The 26,041-nt window shown below is 36.0% G+C and overlaps 1 protein-coding gene across 2 annotated transcripts in view; it reads right to left on the minus strand.

The window, feature by feature from the left end:
• Nucleotides 1-5,153: 5,153 nt before the first annotated feature.
• Nucleotides 5,154-26,041, minus strand: part of GABRG2 (gamma-aminobutyric acid type A receptor subunit gamma2) — a 67,407-nt gene continuing 46,519 nt past the window's right edge. Inside the window, exons 7-10 of one of the 2 annotated variants that reach the window (XM_065734502.1) lie at nucleotides 11,940-12,092; nucleotides 9,837-10,042; nucleotides 7,913-7,936; nucleotides 5,154-6,505 (exon numbers count right to left, since the gene is read on the minus strand). In XM_065734502.1, the coding sequence (XP_065590574.1) occupies nucleotides 6,230-6,505; nucleotides 7,913-7,936; nucleotides 9,837-10,042; nucleotides 11,940-12,092 (659 nt within the window). In that variant the 3' untranslated portion in view covers nucleotides 5,154-6,229. The remainder of the gene's footprint in view (nucleotides 6,506-7,912; nucleotides 7,937-9,836; nucleotides 10,043-11,939; nucleotides 12,093-26,041) is intronic. The other variant, XM_065734503.1, reaches the window with a different exon arrangement.

Genomic DNA, 26,041 nt, shown 5'->3' on the forward strand with positions numbered 1-26,041 from the left:
CCAAAAGCACTACTGGAGTCTTTGAGGGAGCAGCAAAATTACTGCATCCTTTGAGGGCAACAAAAAAATTACTGATAAAATCACTCAGATTTTATAAGGAGGTCATGACAGCTGTGTCTTTGTGACCACTGTCTTTGTTTTCCAGAAGTATTAAAGAGCGCCAGGATGTAGAAGACATTTCCAGGCGCTTGATGCCTGCAGGAGTGCTACCATATGGGGAGGGAACAGCCCTGGGGAGACTTAGGCCACAAGTTTGAATTTAGCAATATCGTTGTCTAGCTTCTTACTAACTGCTTAGTACTGAACATATTTACTGTGTAAGTTCATTCTGAGTTTCTTTGAAAGTGCTAGTTTGCACATTACTAGAATTTTTTGGAATTGAAGTAGAACCACAGAAAGCTGGATGAAGCTGTGCATACAGTGATCTGTGAGACAGAAGAAAGACTGAGAGCTGTCAGATAAAGTGGGAAACCTACCAAATTCATTTGAGTGTTCCAAGAGGGCAAAAGAAAAAAAAAAAAGCATTTTCCTGTAAGACATCTGATTGCGGCAGCATGTTTAGGAGCGCTGATATAAATAGGACAAGAACCTCAGAAACAGAAAAAGCAGTGAAATCCATACAGTTTTGAGATTATACAATAGGAATAGCTATCTGGAATTGCTGAAATTGTCAGTTTAATCTCTTGCTTTAAGGCTGAAGGGAAATACTGAAATGAATTTTGCAAATCTGTGAATTTGCATTGTCTTTTCAATAAAAGGATGCAGATTATTTATTAGCAGAAATTGCAATTTTTCCTTTCTTTCATACAACAAAGTCTCCTGCTGCGTAAAATTCCCCTTGGCAGGTCTATCTAACTTTCAAACAGTTTGTAGCCTATGCTACTGTTTTCATAGGCATCTTAGAAACACCTATCAAGTTAATATGTTTGTATATTATCATCCCTCTTCAAGAACGAAATGAGAATGTTTTGTGTGTTGTTTATTTTTCTTTTTCTATTTTTTTTTTTTTTTGGAAAGCAACTAAATGTGAACCTTCTCAGAGTCTACTGTTAGGCTTATAGCACATGCCTGAAATTTCTAAAGAAAAATAGAAACGTCAGGAAAACTTGGAGCTCATCAGATACAGATTTCAATATGCTAGTGTCACAAACCATATGTCTGGTGGGAAGAACAATATTTCCAACGTTTTTCATTCTAGTTGAATTAAATTTGTATTAATGTTTCTCCATTTCTTTCTTTTCCCTGTTCTCATTTTGATAATGGATATGAATTTTACGTAAGTCTAAATGAGAAAACCTTATCCAGTCTTATCATACTGTGTCTTTTATTTTTCCTATGAGAGAGGCAAGCTTTTTTAATAAATATATTTTTTTCTGAACTAATTCAGCATTCTTCGATGAATTATTCAGAGACCTTTTCTGATACGTAAGCAAAGCTTTTAGCTTGTCTGTTATTCAACATCTCTTAAAGGTCATGAACTTTCTTTTTCATATTCAACAGATATATATTCCACTGTAAATCTTGAGTTTAAAAATAGGCTAATGTGTAAATAGGAATTCCAACTCTTATCATCTGTAGGATTCTTCTAAATAAGTGAGAGAAATGCATTAGTTCTAAATTTTTATAAACTGAACAGTAGATCTCTCCTGAGTTTAATAAGCTGATTTACCTGTGAAGTTTTTCATAAAATTTAATTAAATTCTCTTTACAAAGCAATTTAATTATTTTTTTAAAGACAACACTTGCATTTTAAAATGTCACTTTTTCTCCTGGGCTTTAATTAAGTTTCATCTTGATGACTCCTTTATATTTGCATTTTTTTCCCATGCTCATACTTGAGATTGGATTCTTACATGTATCCCCTCAGCTTATTTTAGAATGGGCTTTTTTTTTTTCTTCCAGCTGCTAGGAATAGGCTTCATTTTTCACTTAGTCCTTATATTGGAGATCCTTATTCATTTCTAAATAATATGAACTTTCTTCCATAGTGTCATCAAAATCTGGTTCCTCACTGATGTAGATAAAGCCTGAACCAAAACTGTGCTCTAGTTGGTACAGATATCTGCAGCCTCTGTGGTTCTGACCTTGACAGTCATTCTTCTGTGGATCATATTATTCCTTATCTCCTCTTCTTGGCTTGTTGCTTTCAATTGCCTGTTTAGTCAGTTAATGTACACACAATTCTTCCATAATTCAGTAAATTCTTTTAGTTGCTTTGCTAATTCAATTCTCAGCTGCAGGCTGGGTAAAGCACATTAGCTCAGTATTGATTTCAGCTTTTGTGTCGTTATCGTGCTTCAATTTCATTCTTCAACTACCAGCTTCTCTCATAAAGTCTGTCTGCCTTAGTCCTGCTTTTTCTTCATCAAACCAGAAAAAGTCTATGCTCATCCTTTTTCCATTCCCAGTTTGCAGCTCTTCTCTCCTGTGATCCCACAGAACCCAGCCTTAGTGTCAAAACAAATCATCTAAAACTGTTTTTCCCCGTTCTTTTATTGGTTTTATGTACAGTGATACCAGTTACTGAGATCAATGCAGTTAACAAAGCTTTCTGATTACATTGCTCACAACATTCATTTACTTGAGTACTTTATAACTGTTCTTTTTTTTTTTTCTTTATTGATCTATGCTTTTAGATTGAAGGACTTTGGAGCACGGTGGGGTGGGAAAGAGGTTTAAATATCTGGACCTTCAATACATGCAAAATATTTACTGCTGTAGATGTGCCATTGTAATTGTTGTTACACATAGTACATTTGAACAGTCCATTCACATGCAGCTCTGGGAGAACATGGTAGAAAAAAATAATTCTGCTGTGAGAATGGCAGAGGCTAAAAGTCTTCAGTACTGGCTATTTAAGTTCTGTTCTCTTTTTTGTCATTGCCAAATTTTGATGATAGGAGAACTGCCAATGTGTCACATTGTCTGTCTAAACACTATCTCTTCATATACAAATTGGAGATAATTAAATTTATAATATTTATAAAAGCTTTGAGTGTATTCTCTGTTGATATGCATATTTCATGTAATTTCTGGGATAAAAATGCCTTGTCTTGATTAGGACACCTAGGTACACTTGGAACACAAATAGTAAATAAATAGTTGCACTGTTATCACGTTCTTGACTGAACTTTTAACAAGTAGCTGAACATCCACAGACATATCCCAGAGCAGTTGTAGCAGCTTGCAGTATGATGAACTTAGTAAGTGTGTTGAGTCAGGTGAGAGTCTCTTCCCTAAATGCAGCTGGGAAGGTTAATATGTGTAAAATATATAGAAAATATTCTATATAGGTAAGTATATGCAAATATAGATACATTTTTGAGCATTTCTGAATAATAACCCTCCTCACACCCAAAGGGCTTTTTTCTCACAATTTTGTTTGCTATGATGGCAGTCTAACCACAATACAAAGGTCATTGTTTGATTCTGGGCAGCATAGCTAGTGCTGTCTCTGTTCTGAGGAACACTGCTTCTTGCTCAGTCAACGCTGCATCATGCTTTGGGGTCATTTCCTTGCTGTAATTACTGTTTCACCATGGAATGTCTTTTTGAGTCTCATGCATCTGCTTTTGGGGAAAATTACAAATCTCCTAAATAAGAGCAGTAGAACATGAGGTATTTGTTTATGGTTGAGGAAGAGTTAGTTTGCTTTCCTTTCAGTAGTAATACATGCTAAGAAAATGCAACTCAAATCCTTAGTTGCAGAGCTGGCATGCTTCTTTTTGTATGTTGTGCTTTATTCCAATGGGGATATCATGATTTTGAGCTAAAATGCTCTCCTGTTGGGGAGAGGAGACCCTGCTGCACAAGCAACCTGATCGTTCAGTCCTCATTAGCCTGTGATATGGCTGTGCCGCGGGCCTTCCATAGGCATGGTCAGCCTGATAGTTGAGCTAGGGTAATGGGTTCTGAGCATCTGAATCCTTCATTTCACTGACCTTGACAGAAAAATGATCTAAGTATGTTAACTGAAATCCACTTGGCCTGAGGGAATTAAAGGTCTGATTTAGGCTGAGACTCATAATGATCTGTATACAGACTACTTAGAAGAAGGGAAAAGATCTAGGTAAAAATTGATTTCATAAATGTTTGACACCAGCCTCTCATTAAATGAAAGGAGCTAAAAGAAAGCTGCTAAGGCACTGACCACTGCAGAAGATAATTAGTCGGCAGTCTGTCTGGCAGCAGCTGATATGCAATTCCTTGTGAAAGATGATTGGAACTCATTCAGAGAGTAGAGATATGCTGCTCAAAATAAAGAAGGAAAATTTCTCTCTTTTCATCACAATACTTCTAGCTCAGAGATTTTTTTATTTTTTTTTTGAAGAATATGGTAATCTTCAAAACTATTTTAAAGACTTAGTCTCCAACCATGAAAATGTGAGTGGGTTATTTGACTACAAAATGAGACAATGCAGAGGGTTATGAGGATTATTGTCAGTTATGTTTAGACAGCTGATGAATCAAACTTCTTAGAGCTGAGTCTAGTCCTTGAAGTGTGCTTTTAACAAACTAATCAGAAAAAACTCCGGAGCTGAGTGCAGCAGTTTTATTGGAAAAAGTCCACAGGTGTGTGCAATTCCTTTATTAAAAGATTTTCAAATACATTGGACAAGAAGCAATTGATGATCGAGTGATTCCTTTTTTATACATTTTTTATTTCCAAAACTATACAGACATTGGAAAACTTTTGTTTTCCTCCATTTTAGCTATTAGTAATTCTGTAATGATAATTAAATATCTCCCATTTCAATCTGCAAACCCACTTTTCAGGATGTGACATTTTACATCTTTGACAATAAAAAAAAAAGTCAGTCATATGTACATGTGCTTAAGGTTGCATAATTGAGCATCATACAGGTGCTGAAAATGAGTAAGTGGGTTTCAAGATTCACCCAGGAGGGCTGAAGGTTTTGAATAAACTGCGTACATATTATTTAGTAGCCAAGACGCTCTTTGTTCCCTTTTGTTTTCAAGGATATCTATTTTCTGTGTGCTAGCTATGGTGTAAGGGTTTCTCGAGTAAAGGTACTTACGGAGTGAAAAGCAGCACTGGCAGCAACTATTGCTGATCAAGGACATGAATGGGCAGAGAACTGTATGCATATACACAATACAAAAATTTCAAAATTAAGTTCTTATGTAAAAATACCTAGAATAAAACCTATTTCTTGGACTGGACTAAAGGAGGAAAAGAAAAAGAAAAAAGCTTTGTGTGGATATAATAGTTCAGCATGGGAGAAAAACAGTGGAAACACATTGATTAAATTTAGAAGCTGATGTTGCAATGTATAATTACTGGAAATTCATTTGAAATATAGCAACATTATCAATGGAATATGAAGGCTACAACTGCAGCGGACACATACAGTATACTTCGTGAGCTATTATATTGGCCATACAGATTTGTCTACATGTTATTTATTTGAATCCTTAAGGCTTCTCTAATGTCTTACATGAAAGTGCTTTCTGCTTGGATCTTCCATGCATGAGGGAAAGGGGACGTTTTTCAAGGAAAAAAAAATGATTTTTATTCACATTTCAATTACAGTAGCACAGCCAGAGACACAAAATAAAAGACAATACTTTATGGTACCTTTGTTTCATTTATTTAGGCCCCCCAAAGATGCATGCACTAGACTTCATGTACTACAAGGTATTGAAATATTTACAGCATTGTACATGTGCTCTTGAAGGGATGGCAAAGGGAATGGTCTCTTTTTATCAGGATGGGAGTAAAAGTTACTTTCCTTGCTTATTAATACATATTCAAAGTGAGAGATGACTCTTCCAAAAAGAAAAGCCCACAAAGAATAAAGCTATAACATAATTATAGCCAATGTTAACAAACTGTACAGTACTTTACCTGGGAATTCTCCTCTCTGTCACTCCTATTTTAAATGGCAGCACCAACTATTAAGCGATGTTGCCATGCTCCCCTTGCCCTGTCTGCCCTGTTTCTCCTTATTCTATCAGGTACAGCTGTATTTTACCTGTTTATGAGATTTTTGTTTTCAGATATTTTAATATGTTGAATGGACATTTAATTGACAATAACCTGATGGCAATTTTTGGATAAATGATATAATTTGTATTTACTGGGTTATGGCACTAAAGAATTCAGACCACTATAAAGCGCATAATCAATACTTCAAGTGGACTTTGGAAACCATCTCTCTAAGAAATTCAGTGAGTAAGGCTCATATCACTGATCACCTTCTGCTTTTTAAAGGTAAAGATACGATACCCAGTACACCAAATTAAACAAACAGAAGGCAGTGGGGAAGAAGATGCGGGCGTAGGAGTCCATTTTGGCAATGCGGATATGTATTCTTCCATGCCTCCATGCTCCTGTTCGACAATCCTCAAAGCAGCAAAAAAAACTAGCACAGTCCTTCCCATCGAGACACTCATACCCATATTCTTCATCCCTTTCTTGGAGGTGTGTAGCATTGTTCATTTGAATAGTAGCTGATCGAGGTCGGATGTCAATTGTAGGTGCCTAGGATGGAATGGCAGAGAAGAAAAAGATGGCAGGAGGAAGACACTCTGTTACTATCACCAGACCAACAGGGAAACGGAGACTAATGGTCAACATGTGAATGATGGTTCTGTGGGGGTACATGGGAAATTGGTAATATTACCTTGAACTTAAAAATCAGTTTAAATCGGTTGCATCATACACTAACTTTACAGGAAAGCAGCACAAATCAAGATCAAGTTGACAGCTAGGACAGTTAGCTTTAATGCCAGACTAAGTAAACAATAGAGTTTAAAGGAAGCAGAAATATAACTGATGATATTTCAAATTACATTTGTTTTATAGTTCATGTAATTGCCTGATATATGAAGGCAATTTGGGTGTTGCACATGGGTGGAACAGAAATAATCAGTTGGAAATGCAGGATTGTTTGTGATACAGAGCTGGTTTGTGCAAATATATATATATATAGAAAAAAGGGCGAAATTCAAGTCCATTTAATAAGGAGAGTCTTGCCAAGATTCTCCCAGCCTATAGTTAGTTTGAATATATGCAGTTCACCATCTACTAATGTTCAACAACTAGAAGATACATCATGTACATCATTGTATATGGAAGATGTACCTTTATTGGTGTGATTTGAACGAGTTATGCATTTAAAATGCAGTTAAGCACTGGTATGACAAGTCAGTATTTCCTGCAGATAGTTGTGGAGGTAAAATAATTACAATTTCATTCCATGAATGTGAATACTTCTCGGCTTACATTTAATTTTGTTGTTGTTGTTGTTTTAACAAAATCTCTGCATTTCTGAACAAAGATAAGATTTAGATGTATTACACAGTTAAGTATATTTGCTAATTTGCTAAGAGTGTGTTGCTCAAGTGGCAACATTAACAAGTATGTGCATCTTAAACCCTTTCAAAACTCATCCTTTTTTTGCATAAGAAACAGCATTTGAGTAATTGATGATGATAGTGAATTTTGTTCAGATGAACATCAGAACAGATATAGTTTTATAATTTGAAGTTAAGTCATAAATAGAGGGATCAGAGCTGAGTTCTAAAAGGGTGTATTGTGGTTTCTGGTGTAGGTGGTGGCATTGGATCCCATGGGCAATTGAAAAGGAGAGAAACAGAAATGTTTTGAACATAAATGCTCTTAATTCATGCGATCCAATAATGCTGGTAATTCTTGAACTTGGTGTAAGTTCAAAATCATAGTGAATCGATAACTGGGCTGCTGAATCAACTCTACCTATTATTTAGAGAAGCATAACCATTCTACTTAATTAGGAAGTTACCCAGAGTAGAATGCTTAGATGTCTAATTTAAGAAAACAAACAAACAACAGCACTCTCATATTAAGCTCTAATAGTTAAATTCAGCAGTCGCATGCAGTGAATTTCCATTCCAAAAAACTTTATACCTTGAAGGAAAACATCCGAAGAAGCTTTCATTTTGTAGACAGAAAAGAGAATCAGAGGGTTTGGGTTTAAATTAAAGAAAGAAAAGAAAGAAAGAAAGAGAAAAAAATAATGTAAATTAAAAATATGTTTCTAAAACATATTAAGTCAAAAAGAACTAAGTTTATAGAAAGTTTGGGGTAACAGCCATTTAAACAAGTATATATGGTATAAAACCCCCACATTTTTTATCTTATCTCTGACTTGTAACTACATCCAGGCCAAAGACAAAATGTATCACACTTCATTTTGATCTTTTCGTATTCTCAGGGTATTCCAGTGTTCTATGTTGAACTGCTTTGAAAGAAGTGACAATTCGGAGTTTATGAATGCAAACTTTAGAAAAAATCACCTCAACACTGAGTACTGAAGTCTCTATTTTAAGTTATCTAAACTCTGGGTTTAGTTTTGGGCAACTAAAATTTCTATTTGTCTCAGGATTGTCCCAGATAAGTAGTGTAAAGAGCAACTCAGCTATAAGCGAGGTGACTAAGTTTGAGATGGTTCATCTTTGCTCTTTTAATTGTCTGTGACACAGGTTCACTGAAGTAGCCATTTATTTCAGCCAAAGACAGACAAGTATGTGTCACCATCCAGAAGTTCCTTGTGAAGAAAACATGCCTATGATGAAATCCAAATTCACCATATCATTCTCCATCCATGTTCACCATAATGTGAAAATTCTCCCTGTGTAGTCTTAGGGATGTTTTGCTGGCTCTTTATCCACTGCACTGTATATGTGCAATTTATTTTTTTTATTATTATTTGAAGAGTGTGTTTCTCAACAAGCTTTTAAAGATGAAATTAAAAGAAACAACCAAAAAAAGTGTAATGAAAGCTAATTTAATACATTTTGTTAATTTGTTCTTTCTTGCTGTGTTATAACTAAGAGAACACCTTAAGTAGCATTTAAGCAGAGCAAATCCAAGCACTTTCACTATTTCCTAGCTGCCTGAAGTGGATTTGAAAATATTCTTAACTAAAGTAAAATGTTTGCATTCATCACGTTTTGCAGGTGCATATTTGATTGATTGATTATTATTATTTAAGATTAGCCTACTTTTGTTGTTTGTATTATTTTGCACTCATTCTTTTCACCTCGCAGATTCTAAACAACACGCTTCTCAATCAGCAGCAAAAGGCAAGAAGTCTGTCCTAGACAATATAAGGCCTTTTTCTTTTCCCTACCATGCTCCTACGTATCTACTAAGGGCATTCCTGGATTTTTTTTTTTTTTTACTGTGGTTATTATATACATTATTTATTATTGTGTAGCATGCATCCATAAGTAACATTGCAAAGTGTTGATAAATCACCTTCAAAAGGAGAGAAATAGATAATGGAGAGAGGAAATACAAGAAAAAGAAGATAAGGAAACAATGAAAAGGAAACAGATGCTTAAAGGGGAATTAGGAAGAAAGCATAGTCTGTATTTTGAACATAAAAGATTAAATGTAATCCTAATATTACAAAAAACTGAATAATGCCAATAATACATGTATAAGTTAATGACTGAGAATTTTGCTACAACTAAAACAGAGAAATAGACTTTTCTTCCATAAAGGTCACAGCAAAAGCTCTATCTATAACATAAATACCAATTTCATTGACAGTTATTTATAGAACAATTTGGCAGAAAGTGTCCTTGTTCTAATGTTCTAAGAAACTAATTTCTCTGCAATCCAGACAACTGTAATATATGAGTTTTATTATCAAGATAAATGATAATTTTATAATAATAAATTAATGATAGTCCCATTAATACAAAAGAAGAGTAGGTATGCAATAGCAAACTCTTAAATAAAAATACAGGCATAAAGAGAGGTGTAAATATTCCCTTAGAAACATAACTTAATTTTATACCATACTGGTAAAAAAGATACATACTGGATTTTTCTTCTTTTTGTCTTTATCCTTGCTTGGCTTTCTGTTGCTGACAAAGTAGTGCAAAGTTCCATATTCCACCAGTGCAGAGAAAACAAAAATAAAGCAGACTGACACAAAAAGATCCATTGCTGTCACATAAGAGACTTTTGGAAGAGATTTACGAGCAATTGTACTCAAGGTGGTCATTGTCAGGACAGTTGTAATACCTGGTAGGCAGACGGAAAACAATGGAAACGTTATAACTTCAAGTCACAAAGTAGTTTTGCCATTTCCCTCTCTGATTCTGAAGGATGCCTGCAGTTCTGACAGATAGCAAAAATATCAGCCCATCCCAAGAAGTGAAATGTGGATTCAGTGAAAGCTTCAAGGAAGAATAAGGAGCATGATTCATTTTTGTATTGTCATTCTAAGTGTTGCCCTGCTGAATGCTTTCATTAGATGGATTCTAATTCTAAGAAATGTATTTAAATTAGTTTTTTCACTTTGTAGTTTCATTTTTAGGCATCCTTTATTCTTTTTTAATTGAGAAATTTAGGTTTAGTGTTCCTCTTCTTGAAAACTTTTTGAAAAAGAGTGAGCAGTTATGGTGGAGAAAATATATTTACCTATCACTGTACTCCATTCTTCAAAGTACTCTCAGGGCCAATCTAAAACTTTCTATGCTGTCAAGATAAGTTTCATTTATTGAATTTGTATCAGTAATGATAACAGTGCCAGTAAGAAATGTATTTCCAGCCATATTATGAGATAGAGATTATGAAAACTCTTAAGGAAACGTGGAATCCAAATGAAAATTTGGGTCAAAATCTGTGTTTATTTGTATGCATGCCATGTAAATTAGGCTGTTTCCTTTCTCTTATTTTAAATGCATTCTAGTTGTAAGCAAAATATACTAGCCCCAAATACCCATACAAATTCTCTGTTGCTGCTTATTTTAAGCAATTCCTTGCCAATAAAGCTGGTAGAGAGAGTCTCTCAGGAGTCATTACAATTGTCACACTGTGAGGTCAGATTTCTCTCAGTGCCGGAGCTGTGCCTCCTCTGGTCATCAGAAGTGAATATAGTTTATAACTAGGACATGCCTCACCTTCCCTTCTCCTTTCAGAATATTATTCCCTGTCCTGTGATGTAAAGAACATTAAAAATGCATCAACACAGGTAAAATTCATCATATTTTTAATGGCAAATTTCATTCCACTGATTTTTATCTCAGAGGTATGAATGGCCAAGCTCTCAGCAGAGAGACCAGTCTGCATTGTACATCTAAGCAAAAGCAAAAATTACAGCAGGATGCCTTTATTCATTTTGTACTTTAAAGCACATTTTATGACTTTGTTTTAGAGAGTGAAAAAAAGCATTAAAACACTTAAAGCATTATGACATTGGGCTGCTGGTCCTCTATTCCTGTATTTCTTTCAATGGAAATCTGTAATGAAAATGCTGTCCCTCCCTGTAGTGTTCTGTTCTGTAGTTCTGTGCGGAAATGAAAATGCAGAAGGTAAAAACAAAAATGATCCTTACTAGCACGATTTTAATTCAGAAGTAGAAAACTGAGAGTTTTTTTTATCTCCACAGAACCTTGCTACTTCTTACAGATACAGCTGGTTTGGGCAAGCTGAACTTGGTAGCTCCCTTATTTGTGTCAGAGCTCCTGACTGTGTAGAAAGTGCTAATTCAGATTAATTGCATTTCACCTTCTAGATATGGGCAAATTCAGTTGATTTTGTGGTCTGAAGGACTCGTTTGACCTTTGTACCCTCAAGCAGAATGCTGGTACCACATTCCTCACTTTCTACCACTATGTCACACAGCCAGATTGTTTCATTCGTGGTGTTTATTACATTCTTTTTGATGTTTATTAAAAAATCCAGAAAGGTAAAATCAGAAAAGATGCAAAAGCTTTTATTGGAGATGATCTCCAGTACTTAGAATCTGGCACAGTAAAATGGATAAGAGTGAAATACAGTTGAAGTACTGTTACTCTTGGAAGTGATTACGTTATTCTAAATGAGGGAAACTTGTATGAAATTCTCTCACATTTAGAAACTGGTATCAGTTTAACATCATAATGATGAATAAAAACAGGAAGGTAAAACAGCTCACCCAGTGATGTTCTGGCTGGCACTGCATCCTTGTTAATCCAGAAGGAGACCCAGGACAACACAACAATAAGTGTACAGGGAATGTAGGTCTGAATAGTGAAATAACCCATTCTCCTGCTCAGGTTAAAGTAAACAGACATGACTACATAGTCTCCTGTAAAATAAAAAGATACTGAAGTAGAATAATGCGTTTATAAAAAAGATCATAGAATTTCTAGATGTTAGCTAGGACTTTCCTATTCCGTGTCTGAGGTATATGTGAAAGTCATGCATGTTCACTTAAGTAACTTGAATGTCAGATTTCAAGGGTAATCTCCTTTGCATAGCACAGCAGACTTCTAATTTACCACTTCATTCATCACAACTTGCAGACGCATGAATATTTCTCTTCAAGACTCAGGAACAAAGCAAAGCTTCAGATTTTGATGTATTTCCTCTAAGCTAAAAAAAAAACCCTGGATCTCATCTTCAGATTACAGCACTCCTGGGAAATCTTGATTGCTAAAGACCTGCAAAACCCCAGGCTGCAAAAGACTTCATTGCAATTCTATGAAATGCAGTCCAGAGATAAGTCCCAAACTCAAAGTGAAGAGGGTTTGCAAATCCAGAGTAAGATGCTTTCCCAGAGATATCCAAGAGCCTTTGTAGCTAATATGCATTCTGCTTAGATCAGTACTGTTCCTTAACAGAGAAAGTTCTGTTTTCAGATGTAATTAAAATTTTCATTTCCCCCACAATAATCCCTTTAAACTTAGTTACAGAAGAAACTTCAGAGATCATTTTTCAGCTGGTGCTTTTTTTTTTTGGTTTTTTTTTTCAATATGAATGTTCATATCCCAGGGATTAGCTGTTTTTTAATTTCCTTGCATTACAAGGAAACTAGAAACTTAAAAAAGCAAATTGTGTATTTGGGATTTGCGAGAAGATCTGGTTGAATATGAGCAACCGGTTTTAACAAGTAGATGTCTGATTATCCCCTTAATTCACAGATAAACTTGTCTTATACGTGTGCTATGTGCTAAACAAGACATTGACCAGGAACACTAGAACTGAAGCCAGTGCCATTCTTTATCTCTAATCTACTAAATTCCTGGAAAGTGACTATTTTATCAGCTTGGGCAACAAATTTCTTAACATTGGGTTTTTAAAACCATTTATTTTCTTTCCCTGGTACATTTCTGTAGAGAGAACTTAAAGCAGTAGTTGTGTTACTTCAAAGCGAACAGTCTGAGAAAAAAGGCTGACTTCTAGTTCAGTGTTACTGTACTGCTTTAGTGAATCAACAGATTACCAGAAGAGATGGGAAATATAAAATAAAAAATATGTAATGGCACAAAAAGTCAGAAAAGATTAGCTCAGAACTAAAATAATTTCTGGGTGTTTTCTCTCTGCTCTTGCTTCTAAGTTGCAGCTGTGGTAGACCATCCTGGATAGTAGCTGAGCAGATAAATCAGACCCTAGCTAACTACTTCTTTCATATATTTTGCCCGTCATTTTTGTACTGTACTTGGGTATGTCTATTGCTTATTTTACTGGTTTTAGCACTCTTGCCTTGTAGGATCTTTTACTCAAAAGAACAGAAAATATCACAATCTAGTACAGAAGCCAGCACTACTGCTCAGAAGTGCTACGGCCAAATCCACAGCTCGGCACCAGTGCTGAAAAACATGAACAGTAAATCCAGCTGAGCCAGACTGAGGTGTGCTGCAAAGACTTCGTGCAGTGACTCCTTCAATAGCAATGTGTGCAACCGCACCAAATGCTGTGAATAACACACAAATATGCATTTATATCAGAGAGAGGGAACAACTTCAGTCTTTCAATTTTTCAGATGATTTTCATGAATATAGTTTTACTCTTTTCTCTAGAAAACCTGATGGAGATTATTTGGTCTCCATTGAGATCTATTTAGATTTTTCTTTTAATAATAATGTTTTCTGACTAGTGAGCTATTGCACTAATATTTTTACAACATTTTATGCATTTATTTAAATTAAACATTTATTTTGATCAAAATGTAATGCTTATGAGCTTTTAAAATGTTAATTAACACGTGAAGGCCTTGGTCTGCTCCACAGCAATGAGTCATTACTTTGAAATCTGTCACCTCAGTGACACATTCTGAGGACACTCCATTTACACAGAGTGACAGCAGCAGCCCAACATGGAGTTTTTGCTAGGCAATCCAGGAGGAAGAATTTTTTATATAATTGAACACAATTCCTTCTGCTTTTTTTTTCTTTTTTCTTAATATCGTCGTTCTTAACCAATTTATAAATAGCATATTTCTGCTAACGTGTTCTAAAACATTAGAAAGTGATATAACTGTTCTAGATGTTGTTCATTTCTCACAAATGTCATTGGACTTTTCTTCATGTGAGGCCGATCTTTCCTAATGGATGTATATGTAAAAATTCCACTCCAGAACGATATTTATTGGAAACACTTTTTGTCAGGTTCTGCAAGTCCACACAACTATTTTGGCAGATCTTATTTTCACACCTTGTAGAATCTGAAACGCTTTACAGAAAGTTTTATTAAATGAGTCTATATGTTCTTTAACAGGCTTTAAGGTTTTTATAAATTAAGTGATTAAATTAAGTCAGAACTTTAATGTCCAATATAACTTTGCAGGCAGCATGGAGCTGTGAACTCTGAAGGATTATTTAAGTATATGAAAACTCTTTTAAATTGCATGTTGCTTTCTAATCTGAAAGCGTACTGGCACTGTAAATGTTGCTGTGCTGTGGAGTAAATTCCGCTCTTTCAGAGAATCTTATTAGAGAAAGGAATAATGTTAATACCATAGAGAGGAATTTATATTCCTTACCTTGGATTTATTCCTTATCTGGGATTTTGGGAAGTGGGATATACTGATGATTTTTCACCAATACATGATAGGAAAGTCTGTAATATATTGAACATCTCCTCCAGCCCTTGAGTAATATGAACAATTGTAAATAAAGCAGTAAGGAGAGCAAGAGTGCCCTAGAGATGCTTGGTGCTAAATATTGCCTATGCAAGCAACGTAACGGTGTAACAGCAGGCTTTCTAGATGTGTGATTTAAAATAAAGCAGGTAGTCTAGAAATAATCAAATACATAATGCTATAGAAGCATACACAGTAATGCAAGTCCGAAGATGTGCAATTTAAGACTTAATACCAGTTGTCATAAAATGCACAACCAAAAGGTAAAGCATATTAAGTCCTCTGAGAGACATGGACTTGGGAGTGCTTTGCTTTAATCCTACTTTTCATGAGTTAAAACCATTACCTCTTAAAATGGAATCTTGCCTCAGAACTGTTTTTGTTCATATTTGTTTTATTTCTGACTTTATTCATGGTCTTTTCTGCTTTTCAGCTGGGGCCAGCTTAAGAACTCTTTGTTATTTTCAGATTATCTCTGCGCCTGAGGTGATTTTCACTCCTGGTGTGATGTCTGCATGAAGCTGTCAAGCTAAGGCACTATTTTAGTAAAAAAATGACCAGGATTGATACTTAGCACAGTGTTATTCACTAGTTCTCACTTGGTAAATTGTTATTTTTTTCATTATTACCTCATCCTCGTTCCCTGAGCTCTGGTTCTTGTCTATCCAATGTTGCATATTGCAGCTACGGAGGTTTTCAGACTGCCAGATTGCTGTTTGGAAGACTGATACACTTATGGACTATTCTGGAAATGAATGATAATGTAACCTGGCAGCTTCTTTGTGGCACAACATAACTAAGTACTTAATATTTGGCACTCTGATTAGATGATGTTGGATTATTTAGCCTTTCACCAGAGCTATTACAGTCCTACCCATTCTATGGTATATATACATTATTATATATATCTAGAAAGTACCTAGTGTTTTTTACTTGTAAAGAAAAAACATATTTCTCTGGCAAAAATAATCTTACGTTGAAGGGCACAAGTCATCTTTAATATATTTAGACATCATTTCTCTCTCTCCCCTTCACTCTATGAATATGTATGCATCTTCTATTCCTCTGTGTCAGTATATATAGATAGCTAGATGGAGTCTACAGATATGATAATCAGTTCAACAGTTTCTTCAGCAACACGTATTTGAATTTTTAACCAGAATGCAGTCCCTTGGGGAAGTGTTCTTCAGATCATGCTTATATTCATGTATAAATACTCCTATTGCATTTTCTTCTAAGTGCATATTCCTGCTGTTTATATTCTGAAGATCAGGAGACATGAGGCAGGATTCTGACTCAAGTCATGGCTTCTTCATGCTGCTACTCTGAGTTGGAAGTTGGAGATTTCTATTGGTGGCAAATATCCTTGCTACACATAGAGAAAGTGCATGGGCCTAAATTCACATCTATAGAGTAGAAGATAATTTGAAATGGAGATCAGTACTCCATCAGTGCCAGATGACCATGACTCCTGTAAGCCCTTACAAGAGGATATTTTGTTTCAAACAGTCTGTGCCATTCTAATTTACACAGACTCAATGCAGTCATTGGGAACTTGAAGCTCTTCCTTCCATATACTTGTGTAATTCAGCAATTTGAGTACTCAGATTCTGGCTCCATTAGACGTTAGTGGAAGTGAATTCCTGATTTGAGGAACCATCTGTGCATACGTCCTGGCCTAATTCCCAAAGGTTCAATAGAAGGAATTAGTTGTGCCAGGAAGTGTAGCCAGGGAGAGATGTACATTACACTTAGCTGATTTAATCAGCACAGTGGGTGTGATCCTTCACCACATCCCGCTTGTGGAATCAGTTATACCTGTGCGAAGTGAGTGGGGAAATTATACCTATTAGTAATGCATGTTTAAGTTGAGGTACTGGGGCAACAAGACTCTAATTTGTTCTCTAAACCTATTTTGGAAGCCAGTACAAATGCTAGAGAAAAGAACAGCTTTCTAACATCACAGGAAATTGGTGTCTTAATTATAGTTCAGGTAGCAATACATACAGCTCACATTGCCTCACCCTTACTACTATAGGATCCAATTTTCTGTTGTTTTAAACCACTAGTTGAAATTATAAGAACTTTGGAAGAGCTTCAAAAATTTTATGTTGGCAACCTGATTGAGTTACCCATATGTATCATTTCAGTTCATTCCCATAGATAATTTTGGAGTGGATAAAATCCAGCATTTAATTCCCATTAAATATACAGAGTTTCTAGGAAGAAAATTCAGTGTAAAAGGTCTGGCCTTTTACATTATGCCATTTCTGTGAAAATCACAGCTAAGCTAACAGTTTGCAAAACAACCCACGTGTACATAGTCACAGGCAGTTGTTTGAGAATTTTTACCAAGACTTGATTCTGATTAGCCTCATGCTGCCCCTGCTTCCTACCAAACCACGCACCACTCTGAAGGGCACAGCAAAAACACATGGATGTTCACACAATGAGGTGTCCCTGTTGTCATATGTTCTTTGTTCCTTCAGACTGGCTAATACCTAAAATCTCCAGAAATTCTTTAAGTGATGAAAGTATGCAGAGCAAGACCTCTTCACTCCATGCCATAGTGTAGGAACAACCCTCCCCCAAGAACTGGGGTATTGTATCACAGGGACTGAGCAGGAATTTCTTTCAGTAATTTGGTTACCTTGAATATTTTCACTAGTGTATAATAGTATGAAAATCCATGAGTGTTTTAGTAATTCTTGAAAGTAGTTATGATTTTGTACTTTTCGTGCTTGAAATACAAAAATCAGTGGATAAATTATATTCCGTAGCAGATTACTAGGGATGAATCAGTATGTGGCAGAAAAAATGCTATCAAGTAGATTCATAATATCTTTTAAAAATTTGAAGAAAACAATGGTAATGTATGAGCCAAACTCATGCAGAATTATTCCTTCAGGCCATAATTTGTTCTTCAAGGACTAATCAAATGACTAGCCACTGGGATTTAACATAAGTCACTGTTTATGTAGCAACTAACAGGCACAATTTTGTTTATACAGCCAACAGCATCCACATGGTGCATACAGACCCAGACATACACCAGCTGCCCAGATCTCTGCTGTTGTTTTTTTCTTTTTCTCTCCTATTTTTAAACAGAAACCAAATAGAAGATTTATCTAGAAAATCACATAGATAGAAATATAGATAGAAATGGAAGGTTTTCTCAATTAACTGTTATAAACAAGTATGTAAATTTTTCATTATGTATGGAAAACTGCTTAACTCCTGCTTCCAGATGGATTGTGCATAGGAAAAAAGCAATAAAAAAAAAAAATCATGCCACAGGAGGGCACTGTCACTTCAGATTGGAAATGAGCAAGGATTCCAAGTCTGCCCATGGAAAACTGAATCACAAAAATTTCTGTGATTATTCTCCATTTGATTTATACAAACACTCGAATGGCATAACTGACTTCTACAGCTGTGTTAATATAGCAACACTTGTATGAATAAAACCAATTTTTGTATGAAAGAAGTATTACCAGAGGAATATCACCTTTGTGCTACACATAATGAGTGTATAAACTGCATTAATTGTTAATGAAGAACAACCATAGCAGCAGAATTTATTTTCTTTTCCTCATAAATAAGTAATAGAAACATCCTTGTTCTCTCTCTCTTACTGTTAACATGGCCAAAGGTCTCATTTTCTGTGAGTAGGAAATCACAGCTAATGCTGTTTTCTTTTACTGTTTTGTTTGTTTCTTTCTTTTCTTTTTTTTTTTTTAAGGAACAAACAGGTAAATGGTAGTTTAATGGAAAAGAGGAACTGTAGTTATAAGTTCATTGCTGTCAGTACTCAAGCTAAGCTGTCTCTGAATTAATCTCAGTAAAAAAGACAAAGGAAGGTCTCTCACCTTGTGAGGCATTTGAAAGAACACTTTTGAAGAATGTCTGAAGTATTTTTACAGAATTGAAAGACCTTAGTCACTGATCAGTTTCTGTGATGATTTACCCACACGTAAAGCAAGATGTTCTCAGACTGAAAGGGGCCCTTATCTGAGGTGTTCTGTTTTCTAGAATATATGAAAACCATCTGTTACTTTTTTAAAGCTGACAGAATTGCATCTTGCTGTGTACTAATTCAGTGCTGTAGATATCTGGACTGGAGATATACACTTAAATCCTATCGAATCCTGACAATATTCTAATTCTCTCTAGTTCTTAAAAATTCGATTTTTTAGACAGTACTGAATATAAAAATTATTAGCAAATGGGACCAAGAGATATTCTAACTGCATCCATCCTTTTTAAAGGACTGGGCTTGGTGCCATTTTTATGCAAATATTCTCCTCCCACAGGAGGCTTTGAGGATGCTCAGAGGGCTGGAGCACTTCTCTCATGAAGAGAAGCTGAGGGAGCTGGGCTCATTCAGCCTGGAGGAGAGAAGGCTTCAGGGAGACCTCACTACAGCCTTCCAGTACTTACAGAGGCCTAAAGGAGAACTTTAGTGTGGGGGTTGACTATCAGAGGCAAGCAGTACTGGCTTTAAACTATAAGAGGGTAGATTTAGATTTAGCATTAGAATAAATTCTTCGCTCAAAGGGTGGTGAGGCACTGGAACAGGCTGCTCATAGAAGCTGTGGATGCTCCATCACTGGAGGTACTCAAGTCTGGGATGGGATCCTGGACAGCCTGATCTGGTGAGGGTAACCCTGCCTATGAAAGGGGAGTTGGAACTGAATGGGCTTTAGGGTGTCTTCTATTATAATAGTAAATAATAGTCGTTACGTGGTAATCATAAATAACTCATTGGTAACCAAATTGCCTGTTAAATGACTGAGTTCTGGTATATTATGTGTTTCCACTTCTGATACGTTTGAGGGCAGCAGGGCAAACAGACAAAAAGTACTGGTGAAACACAGGGAAAGCCTTTTCTTGTTTATGTCAGAAAAGTGATGGCAGCTGAGCTCTGGTGCTCAGCAGTGACTGGGGCAGCCTTCTGTCTCCAGGGCAGGCAGGAGAGGGGACAACAGAAGACTGGACTCAGGTCTCTCCCAAACCAGGCCAGTGTCAGACTGTGGGCTACATTGCACAGTGCAGCTTTAATCTAGGATGAAATATCAGTTTAAGATTGGTATACTCATTTCGATGCTTTTGTTCCCATCTCTTTTCTTGCCTTGACAGGGACTGTGTTTGGAATTCTTGCTAGCATTTATTGTTTTGTTAGGGGTAAGAGGTCAGTGAGATGTCTTGCAATGTTACTGTGATATAAGGAAAAACATAATATTCCTTTCTAAGCACAGAATTTTCCGTGTGGATTTGTATTTAACCTATACAAATTACTCTTCTGTATAACAACTAATACCACATATTTTTGATATGTTGTTTCTTTCTTCCTGCAGATCAGAAAATCTTTAGGTTTGTCTAGTCCCACACTAATGGAATCAGTACTTAAAAAACTGGTTATTTATCAAAAGAAGAGATGATGACATTAATTCATCTTCGCATTATGCTTTTACATATATCACAGTAAAATCATTTTGGTCAAAATATTTGATCACAGAGGCACTTAAGTGAATTTTCATAAAGATACAACAGGTACTTGATCATTTTGCTGATCATAAGCTGATAATTATGAGATCTATTGCTTTCTCAGCCAGGTAAAATAAAAGACTCTGGGGAAAAGGGAGAGTCAGAAAGAGTACTGTACCCTAGATATCTGACCATGACACCTTATTATTATTTCATGCTTTCCTAGATACCCTTTCTTTGCTTCTGTACTTCACAATTTTAAATTCTTTCATTGACTCATTTTTGGACTACATAAGGACTAGACAGCTTCAGAAAATAATTAGGTCTTTTCCTTTTCAAAACTGCTCAGCATTCTCTTTCCCTCTGAGGTTTAGCAGTGAAATACAAGTATTGTGTCATAGGAAGTCATGATGTGAAATAAAATACAGTGAATGTTTAGCCTCTGGGGCAAAGAAAGAAAGAAAATCTGCAATGGCATTGTAGATATTTGCTTGCAACAGACTTGAAGCACTTGGAAGCGGTCTCATTTTCTACCTGACTGCTGGTGCTTGCTGTGTTACGTAAAGGACAAGGTGATTCATGGTCATCGCTGATCCAGCGTGGCAGCTGTACTAAATGACTTCCACCCCAATTCTAAATATCCATTTCTAAGCCATGATTATAGCTTGATTATGTAATGGGGTAAAACAACATTAAGACTTTCACAAAGCTTGTACTATAGTCCATTTATATGAGATTATCTCTGGGATTCAGATAGCTGCAAGCCTGGTTTTCAATTTACATTCCAAAAGATGAATCCTAACTACATTGAACAGCAGGGTGGAGGGCGAGAAGAGGTTTCCTCTTCTTTTTTTCCTGTTTTTAAAGAGTAACACATCTATGTCTGTGTGTGAATGTGCCTGACGTCAAACACCTTGATTTCCTGCCGGACCAGGGAGAGAGGAGCTGGAATTTGTGTTTCTCTGAAATGACAACCCCAGCTGATGAAACTCCTGTAAACTGAGATAAATCATTATAGCTATCCAGGCAAATGGAATTTCTTTATGTACAACTTGACGTTCTGATCACATCTCTGAATTTCATTTTGGTCCTTGGCCTCTCGCTCCATATGACACGCTGTTTTCTCTGTCTGACGGGATGTATTCCACTTCTCATTAGATTCTAATTATAGAAGAATATAATGACTCTAGACAGTAATTAAAATCTATTATTGTTGTTCCCACCTTCCCTTTGAATTCACAGAGGCATGCTTCACCCTAAGAACTTTTTGTTGCTGAAAAATATCACTGTGCAGGAATGGATGTAAAATTCTGTATGTTTCTAAGACTGTCCATGAATGTTACAATTTTGAAAGAAAAATGCATGATACAGAGCCTTTTTCTTTATTTCTTTACATATATATATATATATATATATATTTCTGGTTGAAGATTTAATTATGCACAACTTACTGAATTTATTTTGGGATATTTGTTTTGAAGGCTGCTAAGATACTACAGTGGCATCAACAAATGCAGGAGGGTTATTAGTGTGCAGGATTAGTGTTCAGATGTGGCAGCAGCATAATGTATTAGGTTGCAACTGCTGTGAGGGAGTCATTAACTGCCAGTGTGTAAATAATCTGCAAATTAAAGAACCTTCTGCTCCCTTTCCAACTTCCCTCTTCCCCAGGAAGTGTTAGCCCAGCTCAGCATCTCATCTCTGGTCAGTCAGAAGTAGATGAGTTTCTAAAGAACTTGTTTGATGTATTGTGGTAGAAGACAGGAATGAATAGATGAGCAAATGTGAAGCTGACAAAAATTTCAAGTAAAATGAGAAAGAAGAGAGCAACAGTCTCCAAGTAACGTAACCAGTTTGGGTGCTGTTCTGCTATAACGCTTGCTGTGCCTGGCACAGACAGGCATCCTTTTCCTTGGCTCTATTGGATGTCTGGTTGTTGTCTGAACAACTAAGTAAAGCCTGTCCACTTCAATAAATAAATAAATTACACTCCAACAGCTGATGGTTCCAGACATGTTTAAAGCAAGGACTAGATTAGTTTTGAAAATTTGACTTGTCATTATTATAAGAAAGGTTTTGAGATGCACTGAGATCACCAGCATCAGCAAATGAGAAATACAGTTTATCATATTTCATTCATTCGGATGGTATACCCACGGTATACCCATTGCACTGGCAGTATCCAATCCTGGCTGCTCTTAAACACAGAGATAACTACCTATGTACCTAAGTACCTATTAGAACAAATTGACCGAATGGTCAATCAAGGGAAACAAACATACCCCAAAGCTAGTGAGATCTTAGCTGGGCCAACCCACGAGACTTTCTCATCTCAGCTGAGAGCTTAAGAGCTCTGTTGTGTCAGTGAATGAATCTATGGGCAGAACTACTCATGTCTGAACAGGAAGGTTCACATACTATCATGCATTTTTGTACCATACTGCAGACTTCTCAAAATTTCACAAATGGTAGAAAACTTGATACGGGCCTATTCGGTGAACTCCGCAGTAGAAGCAAATAAACCCATGGAGTATTTCTGTTCTAAATAACAGACTTACAGGTACGTTAACAAACTCCCTGAAAGTAACACTGTTTAACAAGCTTTGTGCATGTTCTGGTTGCTGAATTGACTGCACAGAAGTAATGCCGTTTATTTAGCAGTGCTTCATGGGTTTGCTTTTAAATCTTAATAAATTGTCTTGCATGGCAAAGGTCATTTTGGAAGTCCTCTGAAGCCCTTTCATTCTGAGAGAAGAGGATTTTAAGGATACAGTACATTTAATCTTTTCTCTTGATGTTTCCAGTTATTTTCAGAGCCAAGAGACAGTATTACATAACCTGGGGCTGCAACAACACTTGATGTTTTCTTCTCTTTCCTCTCCAGAGGAGAGAAGACATGAGTGCATGGAGGCAAAGTTCTGCAGGGAAGCTATGGGTTTCACAGATTCATTCTGTCTTAACCCCCCAGCAAAAGAAATATTTATAAAAGAAAGTACCACTTGAACACCAGCATTTCTTCCACTGAATGCACAGGGAGATCACTAGAAAGACAGTATGATAAACAAAAAGCCCAAGGGATGCTGGGAGGAATACTTTACTGCTTGACTTTCAGCACTGTATTTATTCTAGAACCTTAATTTCATTTAGTTTTGGCATCCTTTAAATATTTTAGATTTCATCAGAAAATATTTAATTTTAAACCCCCAGGAAAACATTCTAAGTAACCTAGAAAAGACTAAAATTTGCCCAGTTATGAGATCCTGGAAGGCAAAACATCAAGAAACAAAAGTAGCACAGATCAAAAACAACTTTCTTCAGATCTAATTGTGATCAGCTACCAAATGTCATGGACTTCAGAGGGCTAAGGCAGCTCAGTAATAAGAGAAGATAACTGAGCACAAGAACCTCACGCAGGTACATAACAAAAAATAGACTGACTTCTTGAAAAGCAACACAGCCCAATAGTGTCTCAAGCAGTATGGATTATGGGTTAGGACACTGAAGCAGCAGGCAAGATATCTCAGATCTAGTACCAGCACTTTTAATGAAGAACTTTAGGGTTGTAAGACAGCTGTTTCTCTTCTCCCAGCCCATCTTTCCTCCCATGGAAGTTTTGGAACATTTGCACATTATGTGCTTGAACAACATCTGGTAGATTCTACATTGAACTTAAGTGAAAACATTTAATGGGAGTAACTGAGAAAGAGAAAAAATAATATTTTATATCATTGCATAATGTATGATTTATATTTTATGCCCCTATTTATACAGACTATATAATAACTTCTTCTTTGCTTTCATACCCCAAAGAAATTTCAACAAATTTATTAAGTGTTCTTAACTTTTAGTGTTAACAGAAAGACATCAGTATAGGTATGGTTGAGCAAACAAGCAAAATAAGTCACTTAAAATAAGAGCCAATCATTAGTATAAGAATGAGCCTGAAACTTTCTTCATTTCTCTAAACATTTTTTTCTTAGAAGAAAAAAAACCCAAAGCTTTCCAGTTTTGTCATGTTCATTACAGAGTTTCAAAAAAGAGCAGTTGTTTTGTAATATATATTTATATATAACAACATGGAACAGAACTTTGTAAAAGAATACAACTCTTCTGACACTTGCACTTGCAAAATATAGGAATGATAGGATGAGAAATGCAAGCACTTTTAAATTTCCATTATTTCCTGCTGTTGAATATTGACTTAAAAAAAATTGCATAGCAAAAGATAATTCTGTTCCTTAAAAAAAAATAAAAATAAAAATGAACAAAACACACAAACACACTCACACATACACACAAAACAAAACAAAACAAAAAACAACCATCGTTTTATTGAAAAGCGTTTCAGTATTGAAAAAGCTGCAGAATTCTGCAGGAATCCTCCACATCAGCTACCAGTTCGATTTGTTGGCATATTGAGTTTTACAGAAACCTGTTATTTACTCAAATATTTTGCTACAGAGTCAGGAAGAGAGGATGTTCATACGACTTGTTATGCTGTGCTCTAATGCTAACTTCTTGCTCAAGATTTTCTAATATGATTGTGTGGGAATTCCAGTGCATATCTTAGTATTCATCTGCATTAGCAAGAAGTAGCAGAATTGGTTTTCTTGTTAGATAAAGCAAACACCGAAAAAGTAGATTGTCAATTTCAGCTTTGTTTTTTTAGCATTCAGCACTACTGAGCTGACATGGAAGAATGATATATATGCCCTTTTGTGCCTCAACTGTGTTGCTCTGAGCACACACACTAAGTGACTATTTCCGGGTATTTCAGTGTCTCCCCTGTTTAAACATTTACTCAGACCTGGCTACCTCTTAATGGGGCCATTCTTGGAGCCTCCTCATATTATTTTTTAATTGAGCCACCTCCTCATCCCAGCAAATAGGTTCATGCTTATTCCAGTGCTTTCTGACATAGGGTAGTCCTGATACAGGACTTATCAGGTTTCCTGTTGGTCTGCATAAGTTACCTACACCAGGAAGAGCTGCTGATGAAAGAGATCTGAATGTGTATGTAAGGGGAAAGGAAGAAGAGAGAAGGTGGGGGTTTTTGGTAACTATTTGGGAAATATTGATAGCTATCAGTGTTCTCTGAACTATTATATATGGTGTGGTATGCTCTTGCTCTTGCTGTTTATATGCAGCAATGTATAGTTTGTTTGTATACCAGGGAAGTGAGCCTTATGCTCTTGCAAATGACACACGGTACCTTTCTGAACCTGCAGCCAAATGTAGTTGCTATCAGGGCTCCACTATCAGTACTACTACTTTATAGGCTAGGTAATTTTTTCTTTTCTGCTTCTATCTAGTATCATATTACTGTTTGTGAAATGAATGGTTGCTTTTTGGGGACATGGTTGCTCTTAGGATTACCCTCAGGAACTATTAACTAAAGAAACACTGGTGTCCTAGGGTGTCTGGAGCAAGGAATCTTCCCAGCTATGCATACAACATACAATGCTCCTTCAGTTTTGAGTCCCACTCCCACTGACAGTAGTAGTAGTTCCTATGTTTAGATAATCCTGGGGCCTTTTTGAAGCTTCATAGAAGTGCACTTGGCTTTTTCCTTTCATTGTAGTATGTGACTGCCTGGAAATGAAGCTGAGTTATATTTAATTCTACTTAAAACAAAACAAACAAACAAAAAAAGAGTTTGGTTGCATTTAAATTGTACAAAGAAAACT

This window comes from Cyrtonyx montezumae, unplaced genomic scaffold, assembly GCF_038088225.1.
Source record: "Cyrtonyx montezumae isolate F1298 unplaced genomic scaffold, pur_monq_1.0 scaffold_18, whole genome shotgun sequence".
Taxonomy (NCBI): domain Eukaryota; kingdom Metazoa; phylum Chordata; class Aves; order Galliformes; family Odontophoridae; genus Cyrtonyx; species Cyrtonyx montezumae.